At 54.1% G+C, this 27,897-nt stretch overlaps 7 protein-coding genes across 7 annotated transcripts; 3 read left to right on the top strand and 4 right to left on the bottom strand.

Annotated features, from left to right (window-relative positions):
- The first annotated feature begins 485 nt into the window (after positions 1-485).
- Positions 486-2,647, top strand: HER10_EVM0007390 (uncharacterized protein). The gene is made up of 3 exons (XM_035476948.1): positions 486-1,088; positions 1,154-1,223; positions 1,281-2,647. Exons 1-3 carry the CDS (start codon positions 969-971, stop codon positions 1,790-1,792), a joined length of 702 nt encoding a protein of 233 aa, XP_035332871.1. The 5' UTR covers positions 486-968; the 3' UTR covers positions 1,793-2,647.
- A 595-nt stretch (positions 2,648-3,242) lies between these two features.
- On the bottom strand, positions 3,243-5,756 carry HER10_EVM0002853 (tetratricopeptide). The gene is made up of 4 exons (XM_035472547.1): positions 5,431-5,756; positions 4,811-5,374; positions 4,613-4,745; positions 3,243-4,553 (listed from the first exon to the last, which is right to left on the bottom strand). The coding sequence occupies exons 1-4, from the start codon at positions 5,526-5,528 to the stop codon at positions 3,330-3,332; spliced, it is 2,019 nt and encodes a 672-aa protein (XP_035332330.1). The 5' UTR covers positions 5,529-5,756; the 3' UTR covers positions 3,243-3,329.
- A 667-nt stretch (positions 5,757-6,423) lies between these two features.
- On the top strand, positions 6,424-7,649 carry HER10_EVM0007403 (farnesyl pyrophosphate synthase; the record flags this gene model as incomplete). Its single annotated transcript, XM_035476961.1, has 2 exons — positions 6,424-6,543; positions 6,726-7,649. 2 exons carry the CDS (start codon positions 6,424-6,426, stop codon positions 7,647-7,649), a joined length of 1,044 nt encoding a protein of 347 aa, XP_035332873.1.
- Positions 6,521-13,032, bottom strand: HER10_EVM0004927 (uncharacterized protein). The gene is made up of 2 exons (XM_035474554.1): positions 10,059-13,032; positions 6,521-9,988 (listed from the first exon to the last, which is right to left on the bottom strand). Exons 1-2 carry the CDS (start codon positions 12,324-12,326, stop codon positions 8,180-8,182), a joined length of 4,077 nt encoding a protein of 1,358 aa, XP_035332558.1. The 5' UTR covers positions 12,327-13,032; the 3' UTR covers positions 6,521-8,179.
- An 869-nt stretch (positions 13,033-13,901) lies between these two features.
- On the bottom strand, positions 13,902-15,487 carry HER10_EVM0010110 (RmlD substrate binding domain-containing protein). The gene is made up of 4 exons (XM_035479580.1): positions 15,194-15,487; positions 15,115-15,134; positions 14,593-15,045; positions 13,902-14,534 (listed from the first exon to the last, which is right to left on the bottom strand). Exons 1-4 carry the CDS (start codon positions 15,376-15,378, stop codon positions 14,239-14,241), a joined length of 954 nt encoding a protein of 317 aa, XP_035333201.1. The 5' UTR covers positions 15,379-15,487; the 3' UTR covers positions 13,902-14,238.
- Positions 15,488-17,613: 2,126 nt separating this feature from the next.
- Positions 17,614-19,169, bottom strand: HER10_EVM0011346 (CFEM domain-containing protein; the record flags this gene model as incomplete). Its single annotated transcript, XM_035480779.1, has 4 exons — positions 17,614-18,211; positions 18,288-18,790; positions 18,852-18,877; positions 18,953-19,169. The coding sequence occupies 4 exons, from the start codon at positions 19,167-19,169 to the stop codon at positions 17,614-17,616; spliced, it is 1,344 nt and encodes a 447-aa protein (XP_035333374.1).
- A 4,873-nt stretch (positions 19,170-24,042) lies between these two features.
- Positions 24,043-26,090, top strand: HER10_EVM0011915 (FAD binding domain-containing protein; the record flags this gene model as incomplete). Its single annotated transcript, XM_035481327.1, has 2 exons — positions 24,043-24,136; positions 24,199-26,090. 2 exons carry the CDS (start codon positions 24,043-24,045, stop codon positions 26,088-26,090), a joined length of 1,986 nt encoding a protein of 661 aa, XP_035333433.1.
- Positions 26,091-27,897: the final 1,807 nt, after the last annotated feature.

Here is a 27,897-nt window from a genome sequence, read left to right as displayed (position 1 = left end):
ATTCCAAGGCGTCAAATATAGCCTCATCTCCTGAGTCGTCTTCATCTGTTCAATTGGCCTCAGTCAAATCACGAGGCGATTTGTTCAACCAGCCGAAACCGTCGGCCGAAGATGAATGTATTATTGGCAACTTAGTGAGCAGCATAGTATTTGCGGCCAGGCTACAGAGGCGAACACGAGGCAACGTTTTTCAGTGAAGACTCATATTCTGCACCTTTCTTTGATAAGATGCTTCGCTTCTGGCGTCGAATAAGTAGACATTTTCCAGCCGGGCTTTCACGATGCGTATCCAAAACTGGAGGCAATTGTGGTTGATGACACGAGCTGTCACCGCTAGACCCCTACCATCGCATAAGCAATTGCCCAAAACGATTTCAATAAAGTGACCGGCCCAATAGGAGGATAAGGTCGAGAACCAAACCCTCAACCCATCTCTGCTGTTCTGCTAGCCAAAGCAATGGCGCCATTCCCGACCAAGCATGACAGGGCAAGACTTTCTCGTATCTTCGTCGTCTACCTTGCCGGGACGGAGTCACATTCCTGCCTCATGGCCACATCTGGCACGGCGATGCGCGCCACCTACAAGGTGCGTACAGTCATCAGTACCAGCTGCCCATCAGAACCGAGACGCAAAGGACCAAATTCGGGGTTGGAAGGCGGGCAACGATACGCCCGACTGGGCAAGGGCGGCGATGCCCGGCAACATCGTTTTCACGGCGAGGCAAACATCCCATGCCGTGTAAGCACCGGTTCCAAAGCATTCTTCTGCACGATGAATCTATTCACGCAGAAATAACCCCGCCCCCGCGATACATAAGGAGAGCGATCGCCTGGCTTGGCTATATTGTATCGTTCTGAATACCATCGTTTAAACCTCACACATCCGCCCATCACCTTTGCTCAACTTGCAGCGTGCCTTTGGCAAAAACACCTTCGCTTGAATCAGAGACACTCGCTTCCAATCTACGATGAAGTCCATCCAGCTGTTGTCTGTAGCGGGGCTCGCAGCCTATGCGCAGGCTTGGGGGACTGATATCAGCACCGCTTACACGACTGTGGTGACCACAGCCTATGAGACATACTGTCCTGTAAGTTTTCTGAAAAGCGAAGACTTGATGCAAGAGACCAGAATGCGAAGCTGACATGAAGCAAGTCGCCTACTACCTTTGTTCATCACAACGTGACTTACACGGCGTCCACGGCAACGACAATTACCATCACGAGTAAGTTGACGAGCCTCGATCGACTTATGCTTTGCTGCCGTACTGACATAAGAACAGACTGTCCTTGCACTATCACTACCAGACAACCCCCTCCATACACCACAACCAAGACGATTTACCCGCCGCCCGTCGTCAACACCACTTCTTGCCCGCCAGAGATCACTAGCACGACGATCAAGACGATCAAGACCACCAAGCATACCCCGCCTCCCAAGCCGACCTACCACAACACCACCGTCATCGAGCACACGCCCAAACCTCCCAAGCCTACGGAGCACCCGACTCACTCGGAGGAGACGCCCAAGCCGCCCAAACCCACGAGCGAGCATCACCACCCCCACCCCAACAGCACCTCGACTGTCGTTGTTGTAATCACACCGCCCGCCGAGACCATCATCGCCAGCACTACCCCTGTTACCCCCGTCACTCCCGTCACCAACCTCCCCACCAATACACCTGTCGGGCCAACGACCACCAGGCCCGTCACGGTTCCCGCGAACGCGGCTGGTATGGTTGAAGCTGGTGCCGGCGCGGCTTTGGGTGCTGTCCTACTCGCTCTCCTGGTTTGATCCGACTGAACAGACTTGGGGAGTGGATAAGTCTGACGAATTGGCTTTTAACTTTCATCACTTTCATTTACGGCCGGCAAAAGTTGGAAGAGGTGAACACACCGGATAATCATCTTTGCTTTTTATTGCGATACCCTATGGCAACTTTTGAAGTTTGGGACACAACGGCGGTTATCTGTGGGGAGTATCAGGGAATGTTTTGCCATATTGGGTTACATACAGTCCTTACGAAAAATAATGATAATCATAGTTCAGAGAGTGGAAGTGCTCAAACATGTGAGCACATCACTAGAAACAATCCTTACAAGAAAGCATACCTCAAAGTTCGATTTTCCCCCCTCGATAGGTGATAGGTCGATAAGGGAACGACATGATAAGAGCCGCTGCAGTGAACAATGCAGCTCTTCACGTCCGCCAAGAATCAATAATTCAAAACCTCTCGCAGCTGACCGCATATACAACTCACCCTCACACCACAAGCTACCCAAGGTATCCAACTACGCTCGTGGCCCCGACCGAAAGCAGACCGCGGGACCACATACACCCACACAAAAAAAGAAGCTTCTCCAGCAAACAAAGTCACCCGCGCGGAAAAGGCAGAATCTCTGCTGCGCCAGTGAGAAGCATAAAAAAGATGGCGGCCGTACCGTGTAGTCTGCGATGACGATGGGCGAAATGGGGGGGTGATGAATAATCCAGTGGTCTTTCCTAACCCCCCGCTCATGCACGCTCTTCGTATTCCGCACCACCCCCGGCAAAAACGAGCCAAGCACGTGGTTCGTAGCCCACGGGAAGAAGCTTACATCAATCGTCTAGGTACGAAAGCGGGCGTTTTGGCGTACACGTGTAATCGTGATCGTGGGAGGGTAGGGGTTTAAAGATGGATTGGGCTGGCGGGGGGGTGGGTGTTCTCGTATTCCCCCAACCCGATCTCCTCCCGCCCGACTTCTTTCTCGATTACTAGATTTCGTATATCTGTTTCCCGCTCGCCTTGTTTAACGTCTAATACGGTGAACCAAGGTCATATGCGTGGCTTTGACGAATCGTCATGGGTTGCATGGGTAGGGGGGGGTTTATGTGGCCTGCCCATGAAGATATTTGGATGTCTTTATATGAGCGAGGGAAGTCAGACGCGGAAGGGGAAACGTGGAGGCGGGAACGGCGCCGCGGGCCCGTGCCGGATTTGGATCCGCGATTGCGCGAGGAAGTATAAACCTACCTGCCTCGCTTGCACTTACACCCACGGGGAAAGCCTCAGTTCCTAGGTCTCCAGTGGAATTCACGATACTCGAAGAGTCGCAAGGTGCTAGGTTCCCGAGGCCATGTGGTATCTCATTATTTTACGCCTGGATACTTGGACAATCATCATACGCCGAGTCCCTCAGCATTCCCTTTTCTTCGCCTCATCTGTCCGTCAGCGCTTGGTAGACATAAATGTGTGGTCCCAACACCCGCTCATGGCGTATTGTACGCTTGTTATATGCCCAATTCCTCGAAACCAAGGCGATTCACGGTGCCGCCTTTGCTTATGCCGGACTCAGGGACTGATGCCCAATTCCGCATTTCTAATGCGCACCCGAGCCTCTCTCACCAAAGCCTTGGCCTCCTCGACCTCGAAGCCATCTTGTGTCAATTCAGTCCCCAGTCGATTGGCCGTCTTGTAGTCCGCCGTCCGCATGGCGTGCTTCGCGAGCCACATCCGCGCTTTGCTCGTCGATGCCGTGACACCAGTTCCCTCGTTCCCGCCCTCCTTGCGACCATCACCGTTACCCTCGTCGTCAGATGCGCCTGGCGAGTCGTTGTGTATGGCGATCGAATCGTTCAAGACATTGTCCGCGGCTTCCCCGCCCTCCTGAGCGAGACAAAGTTCCATGTAGGCTTTTGATTCTTCCTCTTCGCCGAGCTGGTCGTACATGCTTGCAATCTGGAAGAGCAGCTCCGGGTCCAGATGACCCGTCGCGCCTCGGCCGTTGAGCAAGTCCCCTCCGCTTCCGAAGCTGCTTCCTACATCGTAGTATGCGTCTGCCAGCAAAGCTCTCTTCAGCGCCTTGATACCGTCCTGGTCGCGCCCCATCTTCTGCAGACACGATCCAACGGCAAGCCACATCTTTCCATCCCAGGGCCTAAGCCCGGCTGCCTTTTTGTAGTACCATAGACTGTAGGTGTGCATTTCCAACATTTCGTACGTCTGGCCAAGGCCGTACCAAGCTCGGTAGTCCCGGCGATTGACATCGACGGCGCGTCGATACGATTCTATTGCGGCGTGGGTGTTCTTCAGCTCCACGTACTCGTGACCCATAAGTGTCCATGCTGACAGGCATGTTCGGTCAAGAGTCAGCGCTCGGCGGAAATACTGCACTGCCTTTTCGTGCATAGATAAAAGTGAGTAATAGTTGCCCACCACCACGCAAGACTCTGGTCGGAACTTGTCGATGCTTGAGCAAAGGTGCGCGAGGAACGCAAGTTTTGGCCTCAGATTCATGACGTAAAGAATGTTAGAGTAGTGATCTAGTGACTCTAGTCGGTGGGGGTGGAGTGACAGCAATCGACTGAAATGTTGTTCAGCAGCAACGAGGTCTTTTGAATGATATGACAGCATGGCGTTGCATGTGAGAAGGAAGGACGAGTTTGGGAAGATTCCGAGTAGTGAGTCCAACGAGTTGGCGAGTTCGGGTGTAGCCTGGTAGAGCTCGAGCGAGGTGTAGAGGTGCCAGATGAAGGAGAGGATGTTTTGCGGGAGGTGCTCGGCAATTCGACTCAGCTGTGCACTTGTCAGCGTCATCCGGCCCCTGGGACACATCGATAGAACCAAAAACTCACATCGTCTATCCGGGAGATGAGTTGGGTCATTTCCAGCCAGCAGCCCCAGTTCATAGGGTACAGGTGCACACTTCGCACAAAGTAATCCATCGCCTTGTCCTCGTTCTTCTCCTTTGCGAGAACCATGCCGTATCTTATCCACGGTAAGCAGCTGTACGCGAGGAAATGAGAGGGAAGGAGGATATGCCGCTCACTCACAGATATTCCAGCCAACCCTGGCTGCCGAGGATATCCCCGTCATCCGTCGTCCGCTCGTCGAACCAGTTGCTGAGGAACCGGCTGACGGCATTCAACTGTTTATTGACGATGTTGCCCAGGTCCTGAGGTCCCATGACCATCTCCGAATCCTCGTCTTTGCGCTTCTCCCCGGACATGAACTTTGCGTACAAGGCGAGGAACAAGCTCTTCTGACTGAGCCGGGGCAGCTCAGTGCTGCTGCCGCCGGCTGTTCTCGTCGTCTCGGCGTCCCCTTTCGTCTTCGACTTTGACTTCCCCTTGGACGCCCCCGGCGGTGCATCTGCGTTGGAGCTCAGAACACCGGATAGTACGGAATCGGGCAGGAAGACGGCGGCGCAGCGGTCAAACTCCCTCGAGTCGAAGAGGGTCTTGGCCAGCAGGTATTTGTTGATCTCTCTGGCCTCGAGGAGGGCTTCCTCGGGGTCGGCGTTCACGGTGAAGACCGTCGGGATGTACTGGGCATCAGTATCGGCGGGGTCGGCGTCGTTCGAAGGCTCGGGTATGGCGTTGAGAAGCTCTGCGGCCCTGGGATCGAGGTCAGCCGTGGAGTCTCTTTCGCAATGGGTCCTCGAGGGACTTGCCATTTCGCAGAGGAGTACAGGCACCGCTCGGAGCATTTGACGACGGCATCCTGCAGAGACTCGCGGAGCTGCGACAGCTCATTCTCGTTGAGAGACATCTCTGCGCATCCTCGGCCAGGGGGCCAAGAGCTGGGTCGTCTTGTCGTCGCACGGGTTCCAATTCGTAGGGAAGTGAATCGAAGCAACGTCTGATTGAGCGCCTTTAGCTAACGTACGGAACAGTCGCTTCTAGAGTTCACTGTCTACAGCTTCAAGGCGCAAAGTGAGGGCTGTAAGACGAGATCCAGAGATGCAGGGTTGCTGGAATTGGCGATGCGAATGTTGTGTTTCCATGTCCTGACGTAGTAAAGCTTAACGGCAGAAAAGGAAGCGGTCCACCCAAGGATTCCCACCACGCGACGGGCGCGACGACGCTAAAGTGACCTACGGTGTACCTGACCGCCACGGTGAGCAACGCAGCGTGCGCAGTGGCCTATCCAGTAAACTTTGGTGAGCTTAGGTAATGGGGACCCCGCCATGGTCTTGGGGAGCGGAAGTCAATTGGATGTCGTGGGTCGCCTGTCATCTCGAAACCCCACTTATCCCGGCAACATCAGGGACCGTCTGGGAAATCGCCCCCCCACCGCCTGCCAAAATAGCAACTGAAGATCGGATGAGGGGTACACTTTCTTTCTCATCTTGTACGAGTTGGCTCTAATTTGACGCGGGCGCATTAATTTCGGATTGCTATCGCAAACTTGCCTAGTAAGTAAATTTCCCAACCAACCTCTCTCTCCGTCTCCCTCTTCCTCTCACTCGCGCTGCCATTGTTCGTCCACCTTTGTCTCCTTGCTTCTTCCTTTCCCTCTCTCTCCCCTCTTCCCCACGATACCTCCACTCCGTTTTCGCTCTCGTCGCTAACCTCGAACGCCTCCAAAAGACCGTTGCAACCCCTAGTTCAATCCAGCCACCCTGCCGAGCCGGCCTCAGACCACACCGCAAAATCAGAACAAGATGGCCAAGAAGACTACCCTCACCGAGTTCGAGTCGGTCTTCCCCAAGCTCGAGGAGGTCCTCCTCGAGCATGCGGAAAAGTACAAGCTTCCCAAGGAGGAGCTGGCGTGGTACAAGAAGGCAAGCATTTAAGCCACACCGACCCCTCGACACTCCTCAACTATCTAAATGATTTGGCATGAGGCTATGCGTGTGAGCGCATTTGTGCGGGCGACCTCCTCATTCTCAATGGCAATAGAAAAAAGGGGGAACCTGTCAGAGAAGAAGAACACCAAAAGATTAACAGCTTTCCTGTGCGCCAGAGTCTCGAAATCAACACCCTCGGCGGAAAATGCAACCGCGGCATGTCGGTCCCCGACTCCGTCTCCCTCCTCCTCGACAAGCCCCTCTCCGAGGAAGAGTACTTCCAGGCCGCCACCCTCGGCTGGATGACGGAGCTCCTCCAGGCCTTCTTCCTCGTCTCGGACGACATCATGGACAGCTCCATCACCCGCCGCGGCAAGCCCTGCTGGTACCGCCACGAGGGCGTCGGCATGGTCGCCATCAACGACGCCTTCATGCTCGAGGCCGCCATCTACACCCTCCTCAAGAAGTTCTTCCGCGAGCACGCCTCCTACGTCGACCTCCTCGAGCTCTTCCACGAGGTCACCTTCCAGACCGAGCTCGGCCAGCTCTGCGACCTCCTCACCGCCCCCGAGGAAAAGGTCAACCTCGACAACTTCTCCATGGAGAAGTACCGCTTCATCGTCGTCTACAAGACGGCCTACTACTCCTTCTACCTCCCCGTCGCCCTCGCCCTCCACTGCCTCAACATCGCCACCCCCAAGAACCTCAAGCAGGCAGAGGACATCCTCATCCCCCTCGGCGAGTACTTCCAGATCCAGGACGACTACCTCGACAACTTTGGCCTGCCCGAGCACATTGGCAAGATCGGCACCGACATCATGGACAACAAGTGCAGCTGGCTCGTCAACCAGGCCCTCGCCATCGCCACCCCCGAGCAGCGCAAGATCCTCGAGGACAACTACGGCCAAAAGGACAAGGCCAAGGAGGCCGTCATCAAGAAGCTCTTTGACGACATGGAGCTCAAGCGCCGCTTCGAGGAGTTTGAGGAGAAGCGCGCCGGCGAGATTAAGGAGATGATCAACAACATTGACGAGAGCGAGGGCCTCAAGAAGGGCATCTTTGAAATCTTCTTGGCCAAGATCTACAAGCGCTCCAAATAAACTACTTTCAAAACCACAAAGTATAGTTACTAATGCAGATGGGGCGCGTGTTTGTGTTTGGCGGGCATCATGGATCTCTGCATGTGGCACAAATGGAGCCGTGAAAAGAAAAACAATTAGAGAAAGAAGATAGATACCAGAGTCCAATTGATTGACGATGATGACACCAACTCAAACAATAGAACCGTTAGAAAGTGTGAAGAAGAAATAGTTTCCGTATTAAGAGATAACAAAGGAAAAAATGTTCCTGACTAGAAAGATGGCCTAGTCAGGTAGACAAGATGACTAGACAAAACAAAACATGCCATCTTTTTCTTGGGTTCCCTCTCCAAAAGCTTTTTGTTGCAGACCGACATGCTAGTCGCATCGACATCCGGGTATCTTACATGTTAAATGACATCTCCCTATGCGCCCAAATCGCGTCCACTGCAAGATCCGCTCTCCCTCTTCTTTTCTTCCTCTTGGTCTTACAACGTTTGGTGGCTGCTTTCAATCTTCAGCCGAGCGCCACCATACGCTCTCGTCATCCTTCAGTGCCTGACGGTACCACTTCGCCCGAGACCCTGCGACATGCCCTGCGACATGCGAGGCCTCGTATCGCGACCCCTTTCGCGTTCCACAAAGTTGATGAGCGGAACGTCTTCGTCATCTCTTCTGGACGATCGTCTCGGCATAGAGGGCATGGGTGGCTGCTGCTCGTTGGAAACCACGCGACGTACAGCACCACCGCCTGCTGTGGAGCGACTCCTCGGCCTTGAAGCGGCCGACTGTGACGCCATGCGCTGGGGAGGGTACGCCTTTGCTGTGCCCATGCGGGTAACGGTTGGCAGCTGCGGTCCTAGGTGCCCGTCTGGTAGTTCCAGGCCTGTCGCCATCTCGATCAGGGGCTTTCCAGTGGGTACACGTACACCGCGACCTTGGCCGTCTCGCCAGGCCGCGGGTAAGTCGGGCACCTTGGGCGTGAGGTCGACAAGAGGCTGCGGCATCTCTCGTTTTCCTGAAGATGACCCACCATCTGATGTCTTGGGACGTGATGAGGTGGTCGGACGTGCGGCGGGAGGCCGTGATCGACTCCGCGGCTGAGGCATGGGGTCTGTCGCCGTGGGACGAGACGAACGCACCGTGCCTCTTCTCTGCGGCATCCCGTTATTTTCGTGTTCTGGGAACTGGCTGAGCAGCGAGTGCCCCCCAGTAAACGGACTCTCGACTGCATATTGTTGATGATCTGCGGTGAGAGCAGCCTTCTCTGCTTGCTGTTTGCGCCCCTCATACGCTTGGCCCAACAGACCGCCGGACTTGAACTCGTCCTTGGCAAAGGGGTCGATGAGTCTCCTTGTGTGAGGCTGCGACAGATTCGGCGTGGTCCTAGATCGCGAGACAACTTTTTGGGATTGGGTGTGTCTGGGTGTAGAGTGGTGGTCTGCGTGTCGGGCCGTCGGCTTGTTGTCCAAATCCTTCCCGAAATCGTCAATCGGTTTCTCGAAACTGTTCATATCCAGGAGCGGCGAGAAAGTTCCAATAGTATATGGCGTCTCGTCGGCGGATGCCCGGGGCCGGTGCAAGGTGCCGCTTCGTGTAAGACCACCACCGCCGCCCGTTTTCGTTCCGCTTCTGGCACTGCTGCTATGTGAAGAAGATTTCTTCTTGTTGAGGTCGACAATCTTGTTCGCAATGTACCAACTACGCCACCCTTGAATGACTTTCTGGAAGTCTTCCGCGAGTTTTAAATCATCCGTGGCGAAGAAGTGGATGAAGTTTTCCGTATTTTGGAAGACTGTTGATTTCTGTTGACTCTTGACCGCAAAGCAATTCTTCTTTGGAGTTCTGATCTGCTTCAGCATGTCCTTTTCGGTGACGGTGTACAGGTCGAAGTCGGACAAATGGCACAGCGAGACGGCATCCTTGTCCGACAGTTTGGCATCCTTCTTCTTGGCCGAAAACATTTGCCCAGTCTCCAACAGCGTGACGTAGCGTTTGTTCCATTTACCGGGCCGCTGAGAGTGGTATAGCGCGAAGTTGATGAGACCTGGGGGCGGATCGATAGTGCGGGGCACACCTTCGAGGTTCAGGTCGGGGTTCTTGTCCGTGGATTCACCCGGTACGATGAGTAGACAGTGCTGCGTATCGCGGTCCCAAGAGTTCATCACAAGAGCCACAGGCTCATAGCGTCTCAGGCGACGTTCCAGACCAAAAGCAAAATAGCACTCGAGCACGACACTGGTTTGCGGGTTGATGTTGTGGGTCATGAGGTTGGCGGCCGAGTATAGAATCTCACTCGGGGTAGTATCGGGGGTGACGGGAAGACTGATTGACGACTGCATGCAGCGTATCGTCACTCGCTATGAGAAGAGCATTAGCAAAAAGATGAAGATCAGGGTCCTGCATGGTCAGAGTGAGGGAAAGACTAACGCGTTCTCCGGCATTGCTAGCAGAGGTTGGGGCATCTGTCTGGGGGACAATGCCGCCGCCACCGGCTTGTATAAAGCGGGAGGGGTCCATGACGCTGACGGGCCTGTGATCGAGGGTGAGGGGTTGAAAATATTGAGAGGGAGGTTTTGTGAGGGTATTCGCAGGTTCGGTCTTGCGACCCTTTCTCAGGAAGAAGGTAAACTTGTCGACAATAGGACTCCGGACACGGGAGGCTGGTGCGTCGGGTACGGCAGCCAATTGAGCCTGGAGTCTTGCGAGGTCCTTTGCCTTTTGATCTGCCAAGATGCGATCGGTCTCTGCTTCAAGACGAGCAACCTCTTCGGCCCAGCGAGCAGCGTCCTCCTCTTCCTGTTCCTTGCGACGTCGGTGCTCTTCTTCCTCCTGGGCGAGCAATTGCTGGTGTTGTTGGTGGCGCCGGCGCTGTCGATCTTCTTCCTGACGGGCAAGCTGCTGGTCCCAGTTGGGGTTGTTGCTGCGGATGATGTCCTCCTTGTTGATGTTGGTGTAGTCGTTGTTGTTATGAGAGTCAGGTTGGAGGGCGAGCTTGGTGATGATCTGAGAGCGAGCGTGTTCAGCCCTGGCAGCGAGCTTCAGGTCGGCGCATGACGAGTGGGAAGAAACCAAGATTGGATTGTGCGAACGAGGGCGCAGATGGGGACCGGGAGGCGGGACGAGGTCGCGTGCTCGGGTATGATGTGCCTGGGCTTGGGCTTTGGCTTGGCCTTGAGCCGGGAAGGGCAGCGGAAGTAGTCCCAGTCCTATTCCAGGAGGAGATGGTTGTGTTGGATGTAAAAGCGAGTGTGGTGGAGGGGGAGGAGGAGGGTGATGCGGTACTGGCGGCGGTGGTGTAGCTGGTTCAAGTGGTGCCGTTCCTTGGGATCCTTCTCCTGGCGCTGGCGCAGGCGCAGATGCAGGCGCAAGTGCAAATGCGCGGACGACTGGGACTGCTGGGACTGTGGGTAGCCGTGGTGGTGTAGGAGGTACTGTCGTCAGCGATGTTGGCGGTTGTGGTACAAGCCCGACGAGGTTCGGTTTCGGTGCCGCAGACCAAGAAGCAGAAGACGCAGACGCAGACGCATCAGCAGCTGACGCTGATGCTGGTGGTAATAACGCTGATCCTGCAGACGGGGCCGGCGGACAGGGGCTCAAGGCGTACAAAGGGGCGGCCTGAGTGGAGGAAACCCCTGGAACCCCTGGGGCTGGGGACGTGGACCCGGAATAGGATGGCGCTAGGGAGAATAAGGAACCCGGTTCGCTTGGGGGTCTGGGGCCATAAGGGCCGCATGCGTCTGTTGTTGCACCAGTAATAACACCACTGGCACGACCACCGCCTGCAGGAGGAGAGGACCTGGTATCCGTAGTCGTCGTCGTAGGGGACTTTGGAGACAGAGAAGGCGGCGAAGAAGAAAAAATAGGAGGAGACGAGCTTCCATGCAAGGGGCTCCAGCTGTCGTCCAGATCCGCCTTGGGGGCCGTCTTGGTTGGCCGCCGTCGATTGGGGTAGCTGAACCGCACGGGGGATTCGGGAGGGGCTGGGACCACCATTCTTTTTCCACCGCCAACCGCACCATCTCCAGCACCAGTACTGCCAATATCAGTGCTAATTCCACCACCCCCACGACAATAATAACTCGCACTACGCCCTCCTCCTTGGCCTTCTCCTTCTCCTGTTGCTGCACAACGGCCACCACTACTGACCGGAGAATTCTCAAAATCAAACGGAGACGAAGCATCGCTGATGCCGGTACCGGCCATGAGATCGGGCCACTGCCATTGCATTGTCAACTGCGGTGCTCCCGACGGTGTTTGCGGCACCGACGACGACAGCAACGGCGCTGTGCGCCTCCTCCTCAATGATGAAGCTGGGGTTTGCTGCTGCTGCTGCTGCCCATACTGATCATGACGATGCGGCGACGAGACCGATGCCTGTCCATCATCACCACCAACAACAGCTCCCTCCTCTTCATCCACGGCAATTCCAATGCCTAGACCCAGCGCAATGCTTGTCGCGGTGCCCGTCTCGGTCGTTGCATTGGACACCGTCTCGTCGTCCTGGAAAATATCCACCTCCCAGTCCCGCCAGTTGCGTCCAAAGTCCAGCACACTCTTGTGCTCCCGCACGCTTCTGTACCGCGTGAGCCTCCCGGCGGTGACGCTCTGGCCTCGTCGGGGTGGATGCGGCGCAGGTGATTTCGGTGGCCCTGGGCCTGCCGACATGGTGCGATTAATACGCGGAAACCCTTCCATTGTGGGCGGGTGGATGGGTGTGGGTGCGCGATTTGTGTGTCAAGTGATTGTGTTATTTCGTTTCCAGAGCGCGTTTCCCCTTCTCCTCCTCGGCAGTGTCGCTTTCGTCGTCGTGGCTATACTGTCCCTCAGACCGTTCGCCCGATGCGACACGATATGCGATACGATGCTAGACAGGGTCTTGAAAATCAGAACCCCGGATTTTCTCGTCCGATGGCGTCGATGGTAGCGGCGACGGCGTTGTGCGGCTGCGGCCCAGTCCGCTGGAACCTTGGAACCCTCCGAGCTGATCGCCCCCAGCCCAGCAGGGAATACTTGAACGTTATCTTGCAGCCTTTGCCCTTATTTCCCCTTTCCTTTGATTGCTGCTGCGGTGCTGCCCCAGGACCCTGCAGATCTCTCTGCAAGTGATAGATAACGAAAGATGAGATTGATAGGGCTGGTGGTCCGTCCCGACAAAACTTGTTTTTTTTTCGGTCTCCTCGGTTCCCGGATAGGGAAATTTCTTGACGGGGGTTCGCGAAAAAGGTAAAAGTAAAAATCAGATGTGAGTTAATATTGATTAGATTAGATGGCTACAATAGTAGCACTTTGTGAGTTGAAGCATTAAGCAAAGAAAGTTGACGATGATGAAGAAATTCAGACGTTGTGTCGTACAAGAAAAATGATGGACGTTTGATGCAGGCAGCGAACAGGCAGAACCAGGAGCAAAGAGCGAAGGAGGAAAGAAGGAAGGGGAAAAAAAGAAAATGTGGCAAGACCTCTCCTTCCCATAAGTCGGGGTCCAAAAAGACGGCAGGCAAGGGAGACTTTTTACATCTCTCCCGGCAATCGCCTCATCCTTTCTCTAGGTAAGGTATTCACCTCAGGTATCTCACCTTACCTGTTGACTATTCAGCAGATCACGCGTCAGCTGATGAAAGGGGTCCATGTGTCTCCAGAGGTATGCAAAGCACACCGAGAGCGCGACGCCGCACGTCCTTTGCCGAATGCCAGTCGAGCTTCATCCAATTTGCACCCCCAACTGAATATGGATTGTGGTTCAGGAACGAGCAAGCACTGCATTCCTAACCAGACCCCGACGCCCTCTTGACGTGTCAGTGTTTACACTTTCTCCTACATGATGGTCGCGACCTCGGCCTGGGCAGAATCCTCCGTCAGCGGTGAGTCCGCGTAATCAGGATTGTAATTTCAGTGAGATGCGAATTTCGTGATTTATGAGATTGCTTCACGTTGCTTGTCATATTGCGCATGATGTCCTGGAAGCGTCCGCGATGAACCGACAGAATTCCGTCGCCCTTTGAGACATCTTACCCGCCCGATTCAAGTACACACGCTTCATCGTGCCCCTGCCTCTTTTCATTCTCTTCATGTCCGGAACCACTCAATATACGCATGATGCCGAGCTATAAGTTAGATTTGCCTCCAATCTCAACAATCAAAAGGAACCAAGATGCGTGGGATCTTCGGATGGTAGGAACAAAGACACCCGCAATTTCAAATGCGGTTTTACTTGAACCGAAGCTTCCAAATCCTGGTTTTACAGTTGATCATTTTATTTTCTTCTTAATTCTTCCTCCTTGTTACTTTTCTCTTTCGCATTCTGTGACTACTGCTGGGTATAGCCGCATGAGACAATTCAAATAGCCTAAACCCAGATATGCCACTTATTGATGTCTCTGCTATTGTATCGACTCGTTGCGATTCAACACCATTTAAGCATCCTGTGAAAACCCGATGAGAGAGGGGCACATCCTATCTGCGACCAAAGACGCCCTTGTCCCGTGAAGCCACCGCCTTCCACGCGACATCACAGCGTTCCCTTCGATACAAGTCCAGTCGGGTTCAAGTCTGCGCACCGAGGTTGTCCAGATATACACACTTATCCCAGTGAGACACGATGAAGCCACATTCAGTGTCGGAAAGCATGAACCTCGCGTCTCCACCATCCGACAAAGTCACTTGTCGACACATCAATGCCCAGGTCCTTGAGAGCCCGCGTGCTAAGATGACAGTCGTACGGCCGTTGCACGCTCGCGTTCGGGTCGTTGCCCTCCGTGTTGGCAATGATGCCGTCCATGGAGAGATCCATAATATCCGCAAACTTTTGGCAAATTTCGTACTTTGTCATCTTATCCTCGCTAGAAAACTGCAGGATCTTGGGGAACGAGCTACGGTCCTCGGCCCCGAGGTACTTGTCGGCGATATCTGTAGTCAAGTCAGCCGTCATAGGGGCCTTTATCCTCACAATGAAGCATGCACTTACCGTGACACACGCGCCCAATATCTTCCGTGTTGGTCGGGTACCGAATCGCCCAGTGATCCATCTTCACCTTGGCGCCCCCGTCCTGCGTCTTCCACAGCGTGTCCATGAGCACGTTAGTCGCGCTCTCGGCCGGCGTGTCCGCCTTGCCGTACAGTACAGGCACACGGAGGACAAGACCCAGCCCCGCGCGGCCAGCAGCATCGTACTCCTCCAGTACGGCGCGCTCGCCATCCAGCTTGGTCTGGCCGTAGAGGTTCGTCGGCCCCGTCTCCGCGTCGGCCTCGTAGGGTGCGTCTCCCTGCTTTCCCGAGAAGACGTAGTCGGTCGAGATATAGATGAGCAGGGTCGAGCGGGCGGCGCAGAGCTTGGCGAGGGACCGCGTGGCCTCGACGTTGAGGGCGCGGGCGGCGTCCGGGTCGCTGTCTACCTTGTCTGGGAACCTCTGAGCGGCGCCTGTTTATAATCGTTGTGTAAGTATGTGCTGAACCATTTTGTCTTATGAAGAGAGCATTGAAAACATACAGTGCACGACTACCTGTGGCCTACCATGATAGTCAGTAAGGTATGGTCTAGGCTATGAGCATGATGAAGGTGGCCTTACTTGGATTCATCCAGAAACTTTTCGACATCAGAGGTCTTGCCGAGGTCGACCTTGAAGACGGAAACGCCATCGGCGCGAGAGTATCCCGTACCCTTGACGTTCCAACTCTTCATGTCAAACGCCCGCGCTACCTGTCTTCCGAGGAGACCAGTGGCTCCGGTCACAACCACATCTTTACCCGCCATGTTGGGGAATTGTAAGTGAGTTTTAGTGTAGGAGATTGATGTCCAAAATCAAATAGAGAGCCTCCTTTGTTTCTGGCTGATTTCCGCTCCTATGTAGCCGTATAGTGAACGTGTTGAACAAAATATCATTCAATTACATGGAAAGCTCTGGTACCGTCGACTACCCCGCGGTGGGGTTCGCGACCCGACCGTTGCGGGACACTCAATTGGGCCAACTCGCATAATTACATCATCCTCATCTAATGCATACCGAAGGTGAGGTATTCCACCTTAGGCTTGCTCCTGACTTCTTCACGACTTTCATCCAACTTTCTTTTCAACTTCAGATGAACATGTCCACCAAACCCGCAATGCAGCGGAACGGATGATTCCGAACAACTTGCAGAAATCGGATCGATGGGGGGGCCCAGTCCGTGAGCATTGACGTTCCAAAAGAGGACTCGCCTCAACTTCTGGAATCGTCCCCAATTTGAATGATCGACTGACAGGTATGCGGCTGCGCGACGCCTCGTGCCGAGAGACTCGGCGGCAGGCAAGAGGGAACGAACGCATCGCCCTTCCAGGCGGTATTGTCGTCGCATCTTCCTAGACTCCAAGGGCTCCCTCTCGACCCTTAACTAGTGGTACGGACCACGGCTGAACAATGTCGTGAACCCTCGATCCTTGACGTCGAGTCATGGCAATTTTTTCGACCATATTTCACCGACACTGTAATAGTCCTAGGCCCGTTTTCCACAGCTCGCGATATCTCGCGTCAGGTCCAACGTTATCCTTCATCACAAATACCTGACAACGTGGTCTAGTTCCAAAACGTCAGTACTTGAGTACCTCCATACCGCACCACGAATCCTCTGGGGAAATTCATTTCGGAGAGATACGAGCGGCTAGCACTGATCGAGACACGGGGCCTGGGCCGATCATGTTCTCTTCAGCGGTGAACCTGAAGCTTTGCGCTCTACATTATCCGTGCCAATTCCTGCTGGACATGCGCCCTTCTAGCTCGAAAGCATGCACAGGGAGACCCTCGCCAAGACCGCATGCGATCATCCGACCCCATCCTCTCTTCGAGTATGGCTTGCGTAGCGGGGAGCCTATCTTCTGCCCTACCTCATGCAGAGGAAGATTTTGGCAGCTTCTTATACGAAAAAACGTTGGAGGCGCCAGTCAACAACCCTGCCTTAGATTCGTCTATCAGAACTTGATACGAGCAATTCAGAACTTGGTACAGATACAGCGCCGGCATATGCAGAGTTCAGCAGGAGAAGCAATAGTGCCTTGGACGGGCAAAACTCAATTGGCAAAGTACCAATTCCACCAATTGATGAGTAGACGATGAGAAAACTCGTAAGACTGCAGCTTGAGGCCCTTAAAAAAAAAAAAAAAAAAAAAAACATAGAAGTGAGAGTGAAAGATGGCGCAATGCCTCGACTCGCTCCGGCATGCGCAATATCGCTAGGAACATTCCTCGAAACTTGAAAGTTGGAAAGAGTGGTCTTTCATACCCGGCCCAGATTCTCCGCTCCGGATGGCATCGTCGTTCCATCCGCGGAGTAGGTGACAAGGGCGTTGTGACTGTTCATTCAAAAAGAGAAGAGGGAAGGAACGAAGCAGCTAGACTCTCTCTGAAAATGGCGCGACAGGGAAGACCGTCATCGTCGGATATAGGTGGCGGTTGCTACCATGCTCAACTCTCTCATCCCTTCCGGTGGGTGAATTGTTACAGCCGCAAAGCCTCTCTGTCATTGTTGCTGCGTTCCAAGGCATTCTGCTCGGAATACTACTTTCTGCGATTCATGTAGGTTGATGTGTAGTCGAAAACCGGGGGCGCTCGAGGTTGCAGAGCCGCGAAGACTCGTCAGCCCAGATCATGCGGGGGGCAATAGAACAGCTCTACTATGGGCCTTTCATGCAGTGTCAAAGCGACGAGGTTCCATTGAACAGGTGTCAAGTTGAGTGACAAAAGTTTCCAGGCGGGGGTGTGTGCGCGAACTCTCTATTTCTGTTTCCTGGGTCAGCTTCATGCTATAACACAGCATCTTAATACATGCAATCACAGTGGAGGGTTCATCTTTGGTCTATCTAATTGTTCGTTCACGCCCACCGCATCCCACCTCAAAGTGAGGTGGCAATAGGACGATTTCGCTATGTGATTTGGTATTCTTGTATACATGGTCATCAATAAGTAAAAAAGCAACTTGCATCAGAAAGGCAGAGGAGGTTCCCGCCCTCACTTCTTCAAAAACTTCCCGAGCTGGTCGTCGAATATAGCTTTGCGTCGTAATCTCGTTTACCCACACTCGCATCCCTATCCCTATCCCTGGGCGCAGCATCTCTTCTCCCGCCACCCCCGCGCGGCGTCGAATCCCTTCGTTCGTCGTACACGATATTCACTTCCGTCGTGCGCATGATCCCGTCGTACGTCATAATCTCCTCCTCGCTCGTCGTGGGTGAGTGGCCCCGGATCTCGGACCGGCCCTTCATGCTCTTGAGCTGAAACGCGTCGGCGGTGTTGCGCGCGGTATTTGAGCGGCCTCTGGTTCCCGTCGTGGCCGTCGCCGTCGCCACAGTGTTGCGGGACTTCTTGGTAGGATCGCCGCTGCGCACGTAGCCGCCCCCGTAACGGCCGTTGGAAGAGCTCTTGAGGGAGGCGAAGAACTTGGGGAACCAGCGGAGGAAGAGCCCGCGCAGCGCGGGAGCAGAGGCTGTGATGATGGCTAGGTTCGTTTCGACGGCGGAGTAGGTGAAGCGGATGTCGTAGGTCGGGTCTTGCTGGTTGATGTGGTAGGATATCTCGATTAGCCATGCGAGGCGGAGGACGCTGACGGCGGTGACACTACGAGATAAAAGGTGTATTAGCAAAGGGGAGGTTTATGCCCGAAAGTTGTATATGTCATGACTTTGTGACTTACACAGCGCCGAGGCCAAATACTGCAAGGAGCGCCATCTTGACGCGGAGAGGCATCTTGAGCCCGAGAAAGATCCAAAAGGGCAAGGCCAGGGCCAGCACGTCGGTAAAGATTGTGAGAGAGGCGGTGCTGACGTAGAAGGCCGCCATGTCGATACACTTGCCCTCCGTCGGCGGGTTCCGGCCCGCCTTTTCCCAAAAGTAGCTGATGGGCTGACACTGGAAGATGATTGTCGTGAAGATGGCGATGCCGAGCGCAATGTTGAAGATGTTGAGTGCGTGGATGGCGTACCGGACCGACCGCTTCTGGCCGCTGAGCCGCAGCAGGAACATGAGCACCGACGTCTTGACGATGGCCAGGATCGGGTTGTACAGCAGCTGAATGATGTAGTTCCAGAGGCTCCCAAGGCGGCTGTCGGCTTCGAGGGGTATGTCGCTGACGTGGATGCCGATGAATCCTAACCGCATTCCCATGTATGATGCTGCCGTCTCGGCAATGGAATCTGCCTGGAGGGTCCAATGTTAGTGACTACTTAGAGAGGTGAGTTATTCGAGCTGTCAGACTTACCATGGCAAAGCAAATCAAGCCATCATCTGCATCGGCAAAGATTAGTTACAGTTCATTGGGAGAGAATGTCAACGCAGATCGAGGTCTTGGATTCAACTGACCCCAGCCAAATTGTTTGGTAGAGACTCTGCTATACACCCGTAGGCCTACCACGAGGAGAGCAATCGTCGGAAAGAAGAATAGCACAAAGAAACCGGTATGTTGCAGAGAGGAATAAGGGTACGGATAGTCGTCGGTGATGGGTGGCAGCGCCGCCGAGGTGCTACTCGTGTCCCTTAGCTGAGCCGCGTGGACCAGCGCCGCTACGGCCTGAGACATGTTGGAATTCCTCGATCTTCGTCAGATTGAGAGTTCTGCAAAGGTGTATACCAGTTTTAATTCCAAGCTCAAGAGAGCCTTGACCAACAAACGGGGGTCAGATATCTGATGCGAGGGCGTGGGGAACGGTTCAGAAAGACAGGATGGGGATAGAGGTAGATTCTATATGCCATTGCCCTCCTGGGGTAAGAATGCAGCTTGCTTGGAAAGGAAACGCCTTTTTCTTCAAACTCTTCTTGCACGTCTTGAAGTGAAAGACGTACAACTCAGGTAGGGGTTGCCACACAGGTCAAAAAAGAGACAACAGAACTTGGCCACAAAGATGTAATGAAAAAGGTCAGCATGTCTGCCTCTTCCTAGACTTGCAGCAAGACAGGACCAGGATACAGGAGAAGAAACGGAATAGCGGCAGGCAGGCAGGGCCAATCGAGGAGGACCTCTCGGTGGCCTTTGCCCTCTAGAGTCTGAACAGCTTTACACGAAATGTGGCGGCCCTGGCTTTCCAAAACAGATCCTGTTACCAGTCATGTGGGTGCGGCCGTGGGAAGAGAAACTGGAGCAGCTCTTGGGGGAGAAGGACGGAGGTGCTGGCAAATCCCTACACCAGGATTCTGTTTTTTCTCCCACACCCCCTTGGCACCTGCTCCTGCTGCTTTACATCTGGCAAGGATATCATCTTCGCTGGCCAAGAGTTCGATCGATACCCTTGTGTTGGGCAGTCAAATTCTGGACGATGTCGGTACAGCCCCCAAGCAGATATTGAAGGGGGGTCGAGGAAGAACCCAGATGTTTGGGACTTTCTTCCCAGTTCCACAGCATCCCGCCGTCGATCTATATGGGAATTTGTCGCTGCTTGGGAGCCCAAACTGTAGACTTGCTTCTCCTCAATGAGAGACAGCGCCATGACTAGCAACCGTTGAGACTACCGAGCGTCAGTGGCGTGCCAAGAACGCAACCTTCCCGTCCTTTACACTCCTTCCATTGTCTTCCTTGACAGCTTCTGGACGTTGCAAAATGGTCTCATGTCTGTGAGTTCCCGTCAACAAGCTTACTTGCCAAAGATGGGGAGAGGGGTGCCGGACTGTACGGATAGACCAGCGAATCCAGCCTGGAGTGGGAAGAGAGGGGCGGATGTGTCCCCCCGTTATGCTGCCCAACGAGGAAAAGGACCCGAAGCCGCTCGCATTTGCCCCCTCCTATCGCTCCATGGCGAGAAGGACTAGACTGTACGGATAGGCTACTGTGTAGATTAAAGGCGAGCCTCGCTGTTCAAAGGCCGGCCTGTAGGAGCAGACCATGGGACTGGGGGTGTGAGCGAAGACTGCGAGGGTGGGTTGCCTGCAGCGATCGCGGGTGGCCATCTGGCAGGCGTGGAGCAATGGAGCTTCATCGGAGTAGCATTTTCTTGGAGACTCTGGGTTATCGAACGATGGCTAGAGGTTGACGTACAGTCACTCGTGGGCCCAGACTGGGGTTTAGATGGTTGTCACAGTTGTGTATGCGTACTTGATGAGCGTTGGTGACTTCGTATAATTGTTGTTAGTGGCTTAGGACTGTGGCCGACGAACCCATGTTTCCAGGCCGAATCCCGGGATGCAGGTACACCGGGGTTCCGCAGCAAGTTCGGACCAGGTGAAACCAACCTGGAATTACACACTACACACTACACTACAGATACGCTGAGCTTGCGAACCTGGGACTTTTCGCTAGCGCAGCTGCGGCCGCCGTTGAGCGAATTGCTGAGTTGGGCATCGAGCCGCGTTCACTGCCTATGCAGTGTCTGCATACGAAGTACATGTACTCCGTAGGGATGCATGTAGGTACAGATAGGCAGTAGGAATAGGGGCCCCGTCTCGCTCTTCAATACTTGGTCAGGGAAGGGAGGCGACAAGACGTGAGAGAGTGATGTGTATACTTGTGAAAGAGCAGGAACTCGGAAGCCGAGATTGGCGAATATGTCTAGACTCCCTCTCTCTCCAGTTCTATGCATGCGGCCTCTAATTGTCGCGAGGCCGACGGCATGGAGTTGACAGCTGACGAAGACTGAAGCAAGTTCTCTGAAGAACTAACGAGGTCTATTGAAGAAATCCATGCATTGCCACCGGCGGCACAGCAGATTACCCACGGGAAGTCCCATGTGTCTCGGCTTTCCCACGTTGACGTGAAGAAGAAGAAAAAAAGGCGCAGTTCCGTCGGGAACTTTACGACTGCCGTGCTGTCACACCTACATTCTGCTTGCTTTGCCGCGAATTCGGTGGCGTGCTGCGTGTTGAAGATTCTCAATGGTTTTGGTATCTGACATCGACTTGTCATAGACGTCCATCATCGCCAAAACGTCCATGTACGGCACTGCCCTCCCCAACTAATACCCCAGAACAAGGCGCCGAAACTCGATAAGATATCGGAAAACCCGTATTGTTGCAGAGATCCAAAGGTGGTCATTGCTTTGAATGATCACCTCGCGGGAAGACAGGGCGCGGCACCTGATGGTCCGACAGGATTTGCAAGCCCGCTGCCCCCCGCCGAGCATATATTAATTCGCCCTCAATGTATTCTGCGCGGGACAGGGGTTGCCATCACCCGGGCCAGTCTCCCTCCATGTCATGCATGCCGACCAACCGGCAGGCAGACGTCTGAGTGAGTGAGTGAGAACGAAAAAGAAAGAAGGAGTTTCGGCCTTGAGTTGATGCTACTGCACCATGCCGCAGGATTGTTCTCCCAAGCCCTTCCTCTTTTCTCGACAATTTCGGATGAATGCTCGCTCAGTAAGCACTCCCTTTTATCGTTACGAGTCTTCATCTTCGTAATGTGGGCGGCCAACAACATATCACACTGACACACACAACTCACCAGTGTCGTCGTGACAGGCTTAAGCTTTCGTCTCAAGAGAATAAGAAAGAAAAAGGGATGATGGGTTCTTTATGAACCTAAACACGTCGGGAGCAAAACGAAACAGCCGGATCGTGGTCATAACATGGAGAATCCCTCTTTTCCATCGAGCGTGTCTCCGCCATCCTCACGGCTCAACCCCTTGGTACATGACTGAATCGCTAGTGAAATACCGTCCACAGTCCTTGCGCTCATCTTTGCGCCAGGAGTGACTGTGCCTTGATCACAAGGTGACCTCTCTGTTCTTTTCTCAGAGCCAACCAAACAAGGAGACTTGTGCGAGAAAAGGATTTCGGGGACTTTGTGTAAGACCGGCTTCAACCTTGCTGTCTTCTTACCAGCCGAATCTGGCAACTGGCTGGGATACCGCGGACAGCTGAGGGGGGGCCTATAATCCTTGCGATGAAGAATCTTGCGTATGCAAATCTCCCATACGAAATACATGCACGCCTGAGCTAGCGTTGGACTGTTGGTTGTTGGTTGTGTTGTTGTGCGGCCGTGTGGACCTAAAGATGAATGGCAAAACGGACCAAGTGGAACCTTTCGTGGAGTACGAAGAAGGAAAAGAAGCAATGAAAAAGACGAGAAGCTCGGGAGTGTTGCAGAGGTTTTGTTGGAATGTAACAACTTGACTCGCTCAATAGACGTTGCCTTACCTAAAACTTTACACTCAGCTCAGACGGTTCATCCAATTCCAGAGTCTTGAAAGGTCAACACAACAAGACATGAACCGACATGGTGCCCGCCAGAACAATCCCATGTGACGAGTACTCATTCCGAGCGGATTTCCCAAGCTAGACTCTCGCTCCGCTGACCGTTGATGCGCACTGACATGCCGTAGGTCGGCGAACCTACCGACCGGCCGGCCACCTTGCGCCGGCTCGCAGCAACTTGCAAGACCAAGGGCCGAGTTGGCAACTGTACATGCAAGGGCCGGGGCCATGATCCCTGAGGGTGAAAGAGTTGCGGGGGGCCACCATCTCGGCCAAGGTTGCCAAGATCCAGGCTCCGATGTGCAACGTCCAGCCACTCAACGGACGCGCAGTCCGCACCGGACCCTTGCCGGTGCCGACTCCAAGTGGAGATGAAGCTGCAGGTCTGTTGGACCGGTCAGGTCCTCTTCTCTCTCTCTCCTGTGACTACGGAGTACTCTATGGGTATGTGAGTGACTTTTTGTGTTGTGCTAACTCCCAAAGTCCAAGAGACTCTTTGGTAACGGCTCCGAGCATGGCAACCTCGCCTCCAGGATTGCCCCTAACCCATCATCTCCCACGAGGAGGTCAGCATTGTTCATCTCCCTCGGACGGGGTCTCGTCTCTGGTAGGATTCACTTCAATGCTTGCTATCAACGAGCACATTTGACCAATTCTGGAACCCCGGGCGAAGGATGCTTGCGACGCATCCGCCGCTATCAGTTGCTTCGGAGAGAAGTCTCGGCCGTCAATATTGGGCTCATCCTCGCTCGTTCTTGTCCCTCTGCCCCCTTCACGCCCCCTCTCTTGTGGCCTCCTGGGAAAGTCATTGGTTCTATCCGTACAGATAGTGTAGAATAGCCCTTGCAAACATTGCCTCTCGGCCGTGGACCGTGGATGCTTTGACCTACGTCAATACGCAATAAGGTAATGCCTCCCAGACGTACAGCAACACTATTGCCATCGAGCCCACTCCTGCCCGCTATTATAACTCGTCGTCCATCGTTCGATTCCCTTCTAGGTGGCATAGCACATGTTGGTTCTCGTCCTTTGCAAACGGGTATCCCACCGCTTCGGCCTGTCTGCCGTCTGTTCCCATTGTCCAACGGTCCAACGTTCCATTTACTCATCTCTGTCTCCACGCGTTCACCCCGCTGTTGTCGTTGGCAGAACCGCGAATTAGATCTGCGAGGTCTTATATTTGAAGCACTTCGTCCCATCTCTGTTAATTGTCTCTTCCTGCTTCCCATCCGTCCATTGGCAGCACTCGCGTCTGACCTCACGTGGTAACCATGTCTTCGATGCGTTCCCTCTTGACGGCGGCTTTGCTGTCTGTCGGCCACTTGGCTGCGGCCCAGACTATCGTCGTCGACGGCCAAGAAGTTGGTGAGTATCCTGCCGTCTATTCGAACTTTCAAAGACTGAAGTAAATGACTTATATGTCCTAGCCGCCGACTCCTCGACCGTTGCTCCGGCCGCTGAGGTTGCTGACGTTTCCATCGCCAGCACCTCTGCCGGCCTTTCTGACGGGGAAAAGCTTCAACTCACCGATGCCGTCCTTGCCAACCTCACAGCGCTCCAGCTGTCCAACATCTCCCTGTTTGGCTTCGAGGACGGATCTTCGGTCGAGAAGAGATCGCTCTTTGGCCGATGCAAAACCTACCCCGGAGACCTCCTGTACCCGATCGGCCTCGTCTGGGACATCTTCAACCTCCTTCTGGGCGGTGCTCTAACCAAGACGATCCCCGAGGCCTCTGTCTGCTACGATGATTTCGGCAACTATGATCAGGCAAAGTGCGACTTCTTGACCGCCAACTGGGTCAACGGATCATACTACCACACCGAGGACCCCACGGCCATCAATGCCGTTCTCTTTGAGGGCCTCAACTGCATGCCCCCTACCATCAATGTAGGCGAGACCAACTGCAAGGTCGGCGGCCTGCCTTCCTACGTTGTCGAGGCCACCACTGTTGCCCACGTCCAGCTGGCTGTCAACTTTGCCCGCAATCTCAACCTCCGCCTTGTCGTCAAGAACACTGGCCATGATTTTGGCGCGAAGTCTACCGGCTACGGTGCCCTGTCCATCTGGACACACAAGTTTAAGAACATCGACTTTTACGAGAGCTACCAGCAGGACTCATACAGTGGTCCTGCTTTCAAGCTCGGTGCCGGCGTCCAGGCGTACGAGATCTACGAGGCTGCCAACAAGTATGGTGTCACCGCCGTCGGCGGCGAGGGCCAGACTGTGGGTGTCATGGGCGGTTACGTCCAAGGCGGCGGACACAGCCCCATGTCCGGTCTGTACGGCATGGCGGCGGACAATGTTCTCTCCTTCGAAGTCGTCACTGCCGATGGTCGCTTCGTCACAGCCAGTGAGTCCCAGAACTCTGACCTATTCTGGGCCATCCGCGGTGGTGGAGGCTCCACGTACGGCGTCGTCACCTCTGCTGTCGTCAAGGCACAGCCCAAGATGAACATTACTACCATGACCTTTGCCTTCTCCAGCGGTGACAACCTGACCACCGACCAGTTCTGGACCGCGCTGCGCTTCTACTTTGACGGCTTCGTCGAGTATGCTGTCGACAACGCCAACTACGGATACTTCCGCATCCAGAACCTCGGCACCTCCTTCGCCTTCGACATGGGCCCGTGGTGGGCACCCAACATGACAAAGACCGAGCTCGCTGCTCTCGCGGCTCCCCTCTTTGACAAGTGGGCCGCGATGGGCCTCGTCGTCGAGCCCGTTTACACCGAGTATGACAACTTCTACTCGGCCTGGCAAAACTCGTTCCCGCTGGAGCCCTGGGGATCCAACGCCATCCGCCAAGCCAGCCGTCTCTTCCCCAGAGCCAACTGGGAAGACGAGACCAAGCTCAACGCCACCTTTGAGGCCATCAAGTCCGTCTCCGAGGAGGGCGGCTACATCGTGGCCTTCAACATGATGGCGGCGCCCAAGACGGGGTATCCCGACAACGCCGTCAACCCGGCGTGGCGCGAGGCCGTCATGCACTGCATCACCGCCGCCCTCTGGGACCCGACCGCCAACGAGACCGTCATCAAGACGGCCAGCGACAAGCTCACGTTCGACTGGATGCAGCGCTGGCGCGACGTCTCTCCCGGCGCGGGCGCGTACATGTCCGAGTCGGACTACATCGAGCCCGACTTCACCCAGGCCTTTTGGGGTACAAAGTACTCAAAGGCCCTCGAGCTCAAGAAGAAGTATGACCCCAACGACGTCTTTTACGCGCAGAACGGCGTCGGGTCTGAGAGCTGGGAAATGTCGGAGATGATTATGGGCAACTTGCCTTCGCAGAACAGCAAGTTGTGCCGCAAGCAGTAGTGGATTTCTGTTTTATAGTGTTGTGTAACCAAGCCGTCGGGGATGTCTTAGGCGGTGTTCGAACTTCGATGTATATATTGCCGCTGTATATAAGAGTGGCTGGCTCGATTAGCTGCTTAGACCTTAGATCGCGGATCGTGAGATGATCTCATGACGTATTAGAATGGCGAACTTTACGTTCTTACTTACCTCTTCGAACCTGGCTTTTGATATAGTCCCATAAGCATGTCTTATTCCGATGAAAGTGACTATGATTTCATCCCACGCGATTCTCCTCGCAAGGCAGACGCAAAGCGGATCGCCAGAGTTAAGTCTTGTCCGGGCTGTGTTGGGTGATAAACCGGACTTTATTGATTGCCAGTGACTTTGCCGGTTCTGAAAGATCAAACTCTTGGTCTCAGTGTACTTATTCGTCGAGGCATTTCAAGAAAAGTACAAATGGCCAAATTGACAATAGTGTATTATGTGTACAAGTCACATAGCTTCCACGTATAATTAGACCTGCGGCTCTTCGTCTAGGATAGAATGACAATTAGTTTAGAAATAGTATAGAAACAACACCGAAAACCTCCATAGTGTAAGTCCATCAGCCTATCAACAATCCAGCCAAAACTGACGAGAGGATGGGTCACGAGAAAGGCAATCTAACTGAGTTAGAGCCCCTTACGATTCGTATGATGAGTTTCATATTATTACTCATGTCCATGAGAACCGAAATGATCGAGGACTTAGCCTGTAGCGAGGAGATGGAATCGCTGCCGCAAGCACCGCTGACGAATGACGAGGTTTGAGCAGCCATACTCTCCTCGGCACAGGGGATAGATGACTTACTGGCGATCGTTTAGCAAAGGCCATGGCCAGAGCTCGGCGAGCACATTTTGAGACTTTTTCGGTGGTCGCTGGAGCTCGGCAGGATTCCCGACAGCTGGAGGACCCCCAGAACTGTACCCTTGGGGAAAGCCAGACTATTGTGTAGCCAAGGCGTACAGACCGATCTCTCTGCTCTCAACGCTTGGCAAAGCAATAGAAGGTCGCCATGCAGCTGTCAATTTGCCCCGCCATCACCGTGCCACCACCGATTTCACCTTTGGATCAATTTGTTGCTGCTGGTGGTAGATGGTCGCTCCAGGCTGAGCCTCATTCCTCGCTTGCACTGCCCCCGCCTCAGCCTGAGCTGACACGCTGATAACATCCATCTTTCGCCAACTCACCTTTCTGACGGTGCTGAACAAAATCATGAACTAACCTCAGCAGCAAGATCCCCAAAAATGTCCTTCGGCTTTGCTATCGGCGATTTCATCGCGGTGCTCGGCCTTTTCGAGCGGATTGCAATCGAGCTTAGGAATTATCGCGATGCTCCAGCACGCTTTCAGAATCTGATTGTTGAACTCGACTTGCTACGCAGCACCCTGAAGCATGTGCTCCAGGCCCAAACGGACGACCAAAGCGATGAGCTGATTGTCGAGCGTATACGGGCCATAGTCACCCATTGTCATCAGCCCTTGCTAGCCTTCGTCGACAAGCTGCGGTCTAAGGAGAGGTCTTTGGGTCACAATCGGACTGCGCGGCTCAGCGATGTAGGGATTCGGATGAAATGGTCCATGGTCACTCAGAAGGACGTTGACGAACTGCGCAAAATTCTGCTTTCCGAAATGTTAGCGATCAACATGCTTTTGAGCGTACAGCACCTGTGGGTATATGTCACAACAAGAGTTGTATGAGGTCTCACAGCTTTCACAGGACATCAATGAGAAGACTGTCATCTCGTATGATAGAGTCCCCACAGAGCCTTTTGGCTATTGATGAC

The sequence above is a fragment of the Colletotrichum scovillei genome (assembly GCF_011075155.1).
Source record: "Colletotrichum scovillei strain TJNH1 chromosome Unknown Contig00006, whole genome shotgun sequence".
Classification (NCBI taxonomy): domain Eukaryota; kingdom Fungi; phylum Ascomycota; class Sordariomycetes; order Glomerellales; family Glomerellaceae; genus Colletotrichum; species Colletotrichum scovillei.
The sequence above is the reverse complement of the archived record's forward strand: the minus strand, read 5'-3'. Positions and strand labels throughout refer to the sequence as shown.